Source organism: Pelophylax lessonae, assembly GCF_965119305.1.
Source record: "Pelophylax lessonae genome assembly, chromosome: 9".
NCBI lineage: Eukaryota > Metazoa > Chordata > Amphibia > Anura > Ranidae > Pelophylax > Pelophylax lessonae.
The window spans coordinates 29,545,384-29,556,818 of NC_138776.1; the positions used below are offsets into that span (position 1 = coordinate 29,545,384).

The 11,435-nt window shown below is 44.3% G+C and overlaps 1 protein-coding gene across 1 annotated transcript; it reads left to right on the top strand.

Annotated features, from left to right (window-relative positions):
* Nucleotides 1-218: 218 nt before the first annotated feature.
* On the top strand, nucleotides 219-1,163 carry LOC309564188 (olfactory receptor 1J21-like; the record flags this gene model as incomplete). Its single annotated transcript, XM_082268820.1, has 1 exon — nucleotides 219-1,163. One exon carries the CDS (start codon nucleotides 219-221, stop codon nucleotides 1,161-1,163), a length of 945 nt encoding a protein of 314 aa, XP_082124946.1.
* Between the last annotated feature and the right edge of the window lie 10,272 nt (nucleotides 1,164-11,435).

Sequence of the window (11,435 nt, forward strand, 5' to 3'; positions counted from 1 at the left end):
CTATATTCATTGACTAATTTGGCTAAGAAAGTTTTTTCAGATGAGCTGACGGGATTAGACTAACCTGTTAAATTGTACTTTTGATTGTTGATTACGTTCTGGGTTCCTTCCTAATTGTCTGTATGTAGATGTAATGCATATTTTATGGAACAAATATTTTTCATATTATAAACAATCAAAAAGTAACAACTATATTTTCCATTTTTCATGCAAGAAGGATGGAGGAATGCTCAAACAGTACACAAAAAGTGTTCTACATCTCAGCATTTTCCATCTCTGAAACTGGAAAATGTCTCCTTTTCATTGCAGTTCTATTGATGTATCTGATGACTGTTTTTGGAAATATGACCATTGCTTTATTGGTGTGTCTGGTTCCTCAGCTCCATACTCCAATGTATTTCTTCTTGAGTAATCTTGCTATTAGTGATGTTATGTATGTTTCAGTTACTCTTCCAAAGCTGCTCTCCATACTCCTAACACATGACCATTGGATGTCTTTGCCTGCCTGTATGACTCAGCTGTACTTCTTCTCATTGTCAGGTGCTTCTGATATATTTCTCCTGACCTCCATGGCTTACGATCGATACGTAGCTATCTGTAAGCCATTACAATATTCCTTACTCATGAGCAAAGATATATGCATTTCATTGGCTCTGTCCCCTTGGCTTATATCTGTGATTAATGGAGCAGCCAATGTGTTACCCACATCTCTGTTATCCTTCTGTCTCACACAAAAGGTTGACCATTTCTTTTGTGATCTGAAAGAACTGTATGCAATAACCTCTAGTGATGTTACAAGCAGAAACATATTTATGTTATGTCAGGATGTAGTGTTGGCATTTTTTCCTTTTGCACTTATTATGACTTCCTACGTATTCATCATCTCCACCATACTAAAAATGAATTCCTCAGAGGGACGGCTGAAAGCTTATTCCAGCTGCACCTCCCACCTCACCACAGTATTATTATTCTATGGTCCAATCATTATATTGTATGGCAAACCAGAATCTGAAGGTTCTAAGGAACTGGACAAGCTGCTGACCTTGCTTTATACCGCAGTAGTTCCAATGCTCAACCCATTTGTCTACACTTTGAGGAACAAAGATATTTTAAATGCCATAAAAAATATAAGAAGGAAATGGAATATGATTTTCATTACATAATTTTACCAGATACTGTAACTAATCTATTGTATGAGAGCCATGTGCACAAAGGGCCAGAACATTTCAACATGGATTCAGCAATAGAGATGGCCTTGCAGTTTGCCTGTCGGCCGGTTCGCAGCGAACTTTGCTTGTTCGCTGTCCGCCGATCATGCGAACATATGGCGATGTTTGCGGCGGCCATATTCTTTTACATTGTGAAGAACTTTGACCCATGACACATCCATCAGGTGGTACAGGACAGCCAATTGAGACATTTCAGTACATGGACATACCCCCTACCTTATAAACAGACCTGACCTGGCTGCCATTTTACATTCTGCTTTTTTTTATGGAGAGGTTTGCTGTGTGAAGCAGGGACAGACTGTCAGTGACACAGATCGCTCGGTTATAGGTCCAAAAAAGTCCTTTTAACCACTTAAGCCCCGGAGGATTTGGCTGCTCAAAGACCAGGGCCTATTTTGCGATTCGGCACTGCGTTACTTTAATGGACAATTGCACGGTTGTGCAATGCTGTACCCAAACGAAATTGACGATCTTTTTTTCCCACAAACAGAGCTTTCTTTTGGTGGTAATTGATCACCTGTGCGATTTTTACTTTTTGCGCTATAAACAAAAAAAGAGCGACAATTTTGAAAAATAACAATATTTTTCAAATTTTTTTATATGAAATTCTCAAAAAAAAAAATGTAAAAATCAAAATTTTTTAACATTTTTAGCCAATTTGTTTTCTGCTACATATTTTTGGTAAAAAAAATCGCAATAAGTGGATTTTGATTGGTTTGCGCAAAAGTTATTGCGTTTACTAACTACGGGAAAGATTTATGTCATTTTTATTGTTTTTTTTTCTTCACTAGTAATGGCGGCGATCTTCGATTTTTTTTGCGGGACTACAACATTGCGGCGGACAGATGGGACCCCTGACTGACATTTTTTACACTTTTGGGGGTACCAGTGACATTACTACAGTAATCAGTGCTATAAATATGCACTGTTACTATAAAAATGACACTGGCAGAGAAGGGGTTAACTTTATTAGTGATCAAGGGGTTAAGTGTGTCTTTAGGGGCGGGATTCTAACTGTAAAGGGGCGTGGCTTGTGATGAAACCACAGAGACATACGATCCTACATAGCAGGATCGTATAGTCTATGCAGTTACACCAGGGAGAATGACAGGCGGCTTTGTTTACATCAGCCGCCTGCCTTTCTCCCTCTCCAGCGGGAGATCGCGAGTGACCAGCGGACTTCAGAGCTGCCGGTCACTCGCGCGGGGATGTCAGAGCTCGCCCTCTAGAGGCTTGTGGACCAGCGACGTAGCGATACGTCGCTTTGCCCAGGAGGGGCTGACCGCCACATTAAATGTACTTGCAGCAGTCGGCAAGTGGTTAAGGACTGGTATTTGGTATAGGTGTACTATCTACAGTGCCTTGCGAAAGTATTCGGCCCCCTTGAACTTTTTGACCTTTTGCCACATTTCAGGCTTCAAACATAAAGATATTTTTTTTGTGAAGAATCAACAAGTGGGACACAATCATGAAGTAGAACGAAATTTATTGGATATTTCAAACTTTTTTAACAAATAAAAAACTGAAAAAATTGGGCGTGCAAAATTATTCAGCCCCCTTAAGTTAATACTTTGTAGCACCACCTTTTGCTGCGATTACAGCTGTAAGTCGCTTGGGGTATGTCTCTATCAATTTTGCACATCGAGAGACTGAAATTTTTGCCCATTCCTCCAGCTCGATCTCAGTGAGGTTGGATGGAGAGCGTCTGTGAACAGCAGTTTTCAGTTCTTTCCACAGATTCTCGATTGGATTCAGGTCTGGACTTTGACTTGGCCATTCTAACACCTGGATATGTTTATTTGCGAACCATTCCATTGTAGATTTTGCTTTATGTTTTGGATCATTGTCTTGTTGGAAGACAAATCTCCGTCCCAGTCTCAGGTCTTTTGCAGACTCCATCAGGTTTTCTTCCAGAATGGTCCTGTATTTGGCTCCATCCATCTTCCCATCAATTTTAACCATCTTCCCTGTCCCTGCTGAAGAAAAGCAGGCCCAAACCATGATGCTGCCACCACTATGTTTGACAGTGGGGATGGTGTGTTCAGGGTGATGAGCTGTGTTGCTTTTACGCCAAACATAACGTTTTGCATTGTTGCCAAAAAGTTCGATTTTGGTTTCACATGACCAGAGCACCTTCTTCCACATGTTTGGTGTGTCTCCCAGGTGGCTTGTGGCAAACTTTAAACAACACTTTTTATGGATATTTTTAAGAAATGGCTTTCTTCTTGCCACTCTTCCATAAAGGCCAGATTTGTGCAGTATACGACTGATTGTTGTCCTACGGACAGAGTCTCCCACCTCAGCTGTAGATCTCTGCAGTTCATCCAGAGTGATCATGGACCTCTTGGCTGCATCTCTGATCAGTCTTCTTCTTGTATGAGCTGAAAGTTTAGAGGGACGGCCAGGTCTTTGTAGATTTGCAGAGGTCTGATACTCCTTCCATTTCAATATTATCGCTTGCACAGTGCTCCTTGGGATGTTTAAAGCTTGGGAAATCTTTTTGTATCCAAATCTGGCTTTAAACTTCTCCACAACAGTATCTCGGACCTGCCTGGTGTATTCCTTGTTCTTCATGATGCTCTCTGTGCTTTAAACGGACCTCTGAGACTATCACAGTGCAGGTGCATTTATACGGAGACTTGATTACACACAGGTGGATTCTATTTATCATCATTAGTCATTTAGGTCAACATTGGATCATTCAGAGATCCTCACTGAACTTCTGGAGAGAGTTTGCTGCACTGAAAGTAAAGGGGCTGAATAATTTTGCACGCCCAATTTTTCAGTTTTTTATTTGTTAACAAAGTTTGAAATATCCAATAAATTTCGTTCCACTTCATGATTGTGTCCCACTTGTTGTTGATTCTTCACAAACAATTACAGTTTTATATCTTTATGGTTGAAGCCTGAAATGTGGCAAAAGGTTGCAAAGTTCAAGGGGGCCGAATACTTTCGCAAGGCACTGTATATTCTGTCTTTTGTCAGTGTAGGGAGAGGTTGCTGTGGGGAGATGGGACAGACTGTTAAGGCCCGTACACACGTAGCGATTGTCGGCCGTAAATATTCGGCCACCGACCGATCGGCCGATTGTCGGCTTGTTAGTATGATGCTTCCGACAACCGACTGCGACTTTCCAGCCGAACAGAATCTGGTGTGCAGGCTTTAAACTTTTTGTTGGCCAACACCAGAACGGCCGATTGTTCCTCAGTCAGTACAGAATTCGGCCGACAAACAGCAGATGAGCAAGACTGGGCATGCTCAGAGAAGAAAAAACACACGGAAAGTTAACCATCACATGATATCACTTCTGCAGTCAGCTGTTGTTGGCTGACAAAATTCGTGTGCAGTCTTTAGCACTTTTCAACCGACAGGACAGCACCAGACAAAAGACGGCCGATCGTTCGGCCCGACATTCGGTACGTGTGTACGGGGCTTAAGTGACACAGATTGCTCAGTAATAGGTCCACAAAAGTCCTTTCAAGGACTGGTATAGGTGTGCAGTATATAGGGGTGTAATACACTTACATAGAAAGCATATTATAGTGTATTTGGGTACTGCAGAAATGTTGCCTCTTTTGCTGCGTTAACTCTGCTACACACAGTGACAAAAGTTACTAGAAAATATTTTTCATAACTGGTGTGATAAACCAGTGGCCCCCCAAAACGACAGATTGAAGCGGGGTGTTATACTTTCATAATAGTGTATTTGGGTACTGCAGAAATGTTGCCTCTTTCGTTGCGTTAACTCTGCTACACACAGTGACAAAGTTACTAGAAAATATTTTTCATAACTAGTGTGATAAAAACCAGTGGCCCCCCAAAACGACAGATTGAAGCGGGGTTTTATACTTTCATAATAGTGTATTTGGGTACTGCAGAAATTGTGCCTCTTTGGCTACGTTAACTCTGCTACACACACATTGACAAAAGTTACTGGGAAATTTTTTTAAAAACTGGTGTGATAGACCAGTGGCCCCCCAAAACGACAGATTGAAGCGGGGTGTTATACTTTCATAATAGTGTATTTGGGTACTGCAGAAATTTTGCCTCTTTCACTGCGTTAACTCTGTTAGACACAGTGACAAAAGTTACTAGAAAATATTTTTCATAACTGGTGTTATAAACCAGTGGCCCCCCAAAATGACAGATTGAAGCGGGGTGTTATATACCTTCTTCCACATATACTGTGCTTCTCTAGAGCCTTTTGTCACAGGGTCATCTAAAAAATGACAGGCAGAGGCAGGCCCTTCCGCAGGGGTAGTAGGGGTAGGGCAGGAGCACCAGGCCAGATCCAAAGTGGGAAGTTGCAGAAGGTGCGTTCGATTACGTCAAAAGACGCACCAGACTTGGTTGAGTGGCTCACTCAGCCTTCCTCTTCTGCACACTCCTCATCCTCTCTATCTGCACCCTCTTCACTCTCTGCTGTGTGCACCCGCATTGACACCACCACCAACACCACCACCACCATATACCCTCCGCTTGAGTCACAGGTATTATTTTCCGATCCATCACAAGACATTTGCGATGCACAGCCATTCTTGGCATCAGATCAGGAAGAGGAGGTAGCAACAGCCGCCAGTCAGCAGTCTGATGACAGTACCCAGATCAGCCCAATCCGTCCCCACTGTTGCTGCCTACTCCGAGATCTCAAATATTAGTGGTGGGGAAGGTGATGTCGATGATGACGTGTCTATGGACGTCACGTGGGTGCCCACAAGAGAGGAAGAGGAAGGGAGTTCAGAGGGAGAGATGGACCAGCAGATAGGGAGGAGAAGCAGGCCAAACTTACATTGCACAGGAGGGACAAACCAGACTGGTAATGTATCAGGAGCGAGCCATCAACCATGTACGCTCCCAGGACGCCGGCACATGGCTCCGCAGTGTGGGCTTTTTTTAACCTGCCACTGCTGACAATAGTGTTGCCATCTGCAGCCTTTGCAGTCAACGCATAAGTCGCGGTAAGCCCAACACTCACCTAGGGGCGACCGCTTTAAGAAGGCACCTGGATTCCCATCACCGAGCCCAGTGGGAGCAACGCCGTCAGAACCCACAAAGCCACACTCCAGGCTCTCACCGTCCAGCCTCTTCTCCTTCTCCTTTTCCTCTCTCCTCACAATAGTCCTCCACTCCACCTTCCATGATGCCATCCTCAAGTTTTTCTGGAAAAAGGCAGGCTTCCATGGCCCAAATGTTGGAGCATAAAAAAATGATGATAACCCTCTTGCCCAACGGTTGACCGCTGGCTTGTCGGAACTGATAGCCAGCCAACTACTGCCATATAAACCGACACTTAGTTCTTTATCCTGTGAATGCCTAATTTTTCAGACTGGCATTGAAACTCAATGGGTCTGTAAACGTTCTGCTAAATTGTGGAACGGATGCGGACCCATTTTACAGATGTGTGTTTGGACCCTATATGTATTTGACATGTATTTACCGGCTGCTGTCAGTTCTGGCTGATTTAGAAAAAAAAACATCTTAAAAATTTTGGCTGAAGAAAATTAAAAAATGTTATGTCAACTTTCCCAATAGCAATACTTCTGGCATGTCAGTGTCCATGTTGTGGGACTATGTGTGCACAGCTAGTAAGTATTTTGTGGCTACAAATATGACCTGGAGGTTTTTAATGTTCGCCTGCCATTAAAGTGAATGTGGTCTGCCACGAACTTGAGGTTCGCGAACATTTGAGAAAGTTTGCGGATGGCGTTCACGAACCGCCATGTCCGATGTTCGTCCATCAATATTCAGCAAGGTGTTACAAATTCCTCTTCAGCAGTGCCAGATCTCCAAATAGGCAGCGTAAACACCCCCCTATGGGCCCAATGCCATTTAGGGGCCTTGCAGCAGTAGAAATGGGCAAACAAAAACTTTACGTCAAAGACTGTATTAAGAAAATTCTTTATTAAAGTAATGTACCCAATAACAAATAAAAGTACATAAACCATAGACATCAGATTTACATTACATGTCATTTAAAAGTTCAACTTCTTTTAGCTGTCGGTTTGTAAAACTTTTGGTCCAGCCTACATATGTGTAAAGTATAGTCATGATGGTCCTTTCTATGTAGCAGAAGACGCTCACACTTCTACAGTTTAATGTTATCCCACTAGAGTGCACGCAAGAGAAGCCTTTGGCAACCAGTTAGGTTTGACTACCTAGGGACGAGGTGTTAAACTCAATTTATTGTGGGCCATATCAACATTATGGTTGCCCTCAAAGGGGCACTTTTATCTGTAAGACATCATATCTACTCAGATACATAGGAGTAATGGGGAGTGTGCTTCAAACAGAATGCAGAGTTCAGGGGTTCGCTGTGTACAGACTGCAGGTTTGAAGAGTGCGTTGCATACAGAGTGTAGAGTTCAGAAGTACGCGGCATACAGAGTGCTGGGTTCAGGGGTACACTGTGTACAGACTGCAGGGATGAGAAGTGAGCTACATATAGAGTGAAGTGTTTAGCGGTGCACTTCTTTTTTTTATAGGGTGCAGGGTTTAGGGGTGTGCTATCCTCCTCAGCTATGACCTTGATGCCCATCCTCCTCGGCTCTGGCCTCTGCAGCACTCCCCCATCCCCCACCTCTACACACATCTCCCTCCACAGCCCTCATCTCTTCCTTCCCTCCCCCCACCAAAAAGAAGAGCTTCCTTAAATCTCTCCTAAAAGGCCTGGCTCCAGAACTTTCCGGGAGTGTAGGCAGTGCTGCCACGTTCTGACTGAAAAAAAAAAACTCTGGGTGCAAGGGCCACATGAAATGGCCTGGCGGGCTGGATTCCACAGAGTTTAGTCCTGCACTCCTCTTCAGGGATTATGTTCCATGCTTTCTTGATAGCATCATGTTGACGTGTAGTTCTGTTAGCCATACATTTTTGCCATGGGCCTCTCAGTCCACCTCAGTCTAAAAGATTCAGGATCTGACACCATCTGCATGTAAGAACAGAAAATGAGATTAAACAAACCAGGTAATGTTTTTCTCAGACTGGTTGTCCAGGTTTGCTGACCTTGTGCCCATTATGGAATCAATTTCCTGTTCTTGGCTGACTCAGATGGAGCCCAGTGTGTCCTTCTCCTGCTACAGCCAGATTTTTTCAAGTTTTCATTTTTTTTTCCACTAAACTATTCTTACTTGCAAAGATGTCTCACACCTGTTTTAAAAAAAGGCATAAAAAGAGGGGAGAACAGAGAGGAGAATGAAATGAGTACTAACTAAAGAGAATAAAGAAGGTCTTGACTGCGAGATAAGAGCATGGGCGTCTGCAGAACTTTTTTCAGGGGGGGAGCATAATTTTAAGGTCATCCATGCTCTGCCCCTTTCTGACAATGTCATGAAGGCAAAGTCATTTATTTTTTTAAAGTGTTTGTTGACCTAAATGTAGCACCCTCCTAGGTAGGTGCTAAGAAAGCACATTTGTTGGTTCTTTTCTGCTTCTCAGGAGAGCCTGATCTGTTAGTTTGGTCTGTCACATGTTTCCAGGTGTGATTTATTGGGTCTAAGGGAGTCTCCCCACTGTATCCAATAAGGGAGCTTGTTGGACAGTAAAGGAAACCTGACCATAGCACACTAGGATTTATGGCTATCCCAGTGGGCGGGCATTGCCGCAATGCATCCTGGGATGGGCAATAAATCCTGTGGGAGCATGTGACAGGGTGTCATTTGGCGGGAGCAAAGTCCCAGGAGGAGGTGGACGGCTGTCTCTCCTCCTGCAAGTGTGAGGAAGGTGGTTCAGGCGGTCGGCCGAGTGAACCAGGTGTGGAGCTGAGCTGCAGAGGATCCAGAGTGCTGACAAGTGGAGCTGCTGGCAGAATCATCTTGGGAAAAACAGTATCATGAGTACCAGGAGATCTGCCTAAGGGTCTGCCTAAGAGAGTGGACCACTCCAGAGAAGTCAGGGGATCAAGGAGCCAGCTCACACAAGGAGTGTATCAGTAAAGGGGGTGCCGTGTAGTTTACCCTGAAAATTAGGAACAAAGGGGGTGCCAGGAAGGGCCCTGAAGTTGTTCTGCAGTACAGTCCAGTTTACCTCAGGATACAGTTTACCTCAGAAAGCTCATATATACTTCACAGCTAAGGGCAAAGTGAAACAGCGGCCTAGCCGTGACTAGCGTTACTCAGTGTTACTCAGCGTTACTCAGCATTTTCAAGTCCTTGCAGCCTATTGTACATAGTGTATTAAGTTGGAGTATCCCACTGATTCCCTTCTCCTATCCAAGTTCCAAATAAAAACACAAAAACCAAAGCTACTGCACTGTTTCCTGACTGAGCTAAAACACTTGGGAAAAATGTCAAACTGTCATGTGGTTGCTAATGGTAACCCAGGGGAACCCATAACCAGCAGCTCCCAAGGGAGTAGTAATACATAAAAAAAAGAAAAAAATATTGATCCTGTTCCCTTAAAGCATGTTATACAGCACAGTGCTTGTGCTGTGTAATTTGGCCCCTTCTATCACCTAAAATACCTGGCTGATCCTGCCTGGCTATGTCCTCCCCTCTGTAAACTGACCACGGTATACCATGACTTGTGAGCCCTGACACTGTGGTCAGTTTACGTGCCTCCTTCATCCGCAGCTCAACTGTCCCTCTCTGTCCTCTCTCCCCCTCCCTCCCTGCCTGCCTGCTCCTGTGTCAGTGGTCAGTGCCCCCCCTTCCCTCCTGCTGCTGTAGTTTCATTTAAAGTTTCATATCCTGTCTACACTCTGTTTAATAATCCTGTGTGCCCCCGTGTCTGTGTTTTATAAAAATAAGCCGTTCTTTACCATTTTCAGAGCGCCGACCGCCGCTCTGGTGACCCGCCGCCTCTCTCCTCCTCTCGGCCTCTCCTCCTCCCCTCCTTCTCCCCTCCCAATTGACGTCAGTGGGGAATCCTCAGCCCCACCCACTGCAGGCAGCTGTCAGATAGGAATAGGAGAGAGTCGGCGGGTCACATGAGCGGCGATCGGCGCTCTGAAAACTGGTAAAAAATAGTTTATTTTTTTAAAACACATACAAAGGTGCACGGACTTGCCACATTTGGCATGTCATTTTTTTTTGGGGGGGGGGGGAGCGGGTACCTAGTTTTGACAGGTACCCGCTCCCAATTACGCTCGGAGCGCCCTGAGCGGAAGTTTCTCCTCTCCCCCTCCCTCCCTGCAATCTTCTGGGACATGTCAGAGGTCCCAGAAGATTGCCGGCCAATCAAGACGCGCAGCGCAACTCGCGCATGCGCAGTGCATACCCGGTTGTGAAGCCGTAAGCTGTCACAGCCGGGTGCCCGCACCAGTGATGCCGGTGACGCCAAGACCAGAGGGAGAGGATCGAGGCTTCGGGCGGCCGCATTGCTGGACCGTGGGACAGGTGAGTGTGTGTTTATTAAAAGTCAGGAGCTACACTTTTGTAGCTGCTGACTTTTAATAAACACAGAAAAGGCTGGAACTCCACTCTAACAACCACTTTAAAGGGGAAATTAGTTCCGGGGGGGGGGGCACCTGCCCCCCTTTGCGGACGCCCATGGATAGGAGTGTAGATCACATAAGATGTTGTTGTGAAGTTCTGATATGCAGGTATTAGGGGTTCAAGACAAAGATATTATTCATAAATGGACTAAAACAACATGGACTTTAAAGGCACAAGTAAAATAATTTTATAATTTATTAGAAGTGATTAAAAGAGTATTAATGGAGACATTACATAATACATTGTACATACTCACTACATAAACCTATGTCCACCAAATGGTGGGTGCAAGAAAAGCACAGCATATCAACACCTTAAGAGTAAAAACGCATATATCCTGCCTGAGGAAATGGGTGGTTTCCCCAGTGTTGGACCATGCGATTGTATTGTAGCAATCATAGGTGGACAAACTTCAAGCACAACATGTTTCGCGATAAACGCTTCTTCAGGAGCTCTTAAAACACGTACCCCAAACGGAGTCCAATGGGGAGTCAACAACACGGATAATAAACTCTGATATATGACTAGAGTTTTATAGAATATTCAGTTCAAGGATATTAGGCCGGTACCATCCAAATATAATAATCTCTCAGTCACACCATATCTCACAGGGTTTGCGGATAGCAAAATATTGAATAATATAGAAAATAGGTAGGCTAAACATATGGATCAAACACTGGTGACAGAGTCAGTGTCCAATAGACACTGGATGGTTAGTTTCTGCAATAAGCTACAGCTAAAACAGCCAGATTAATTCCAGGTAGGTATCTGATTAGTT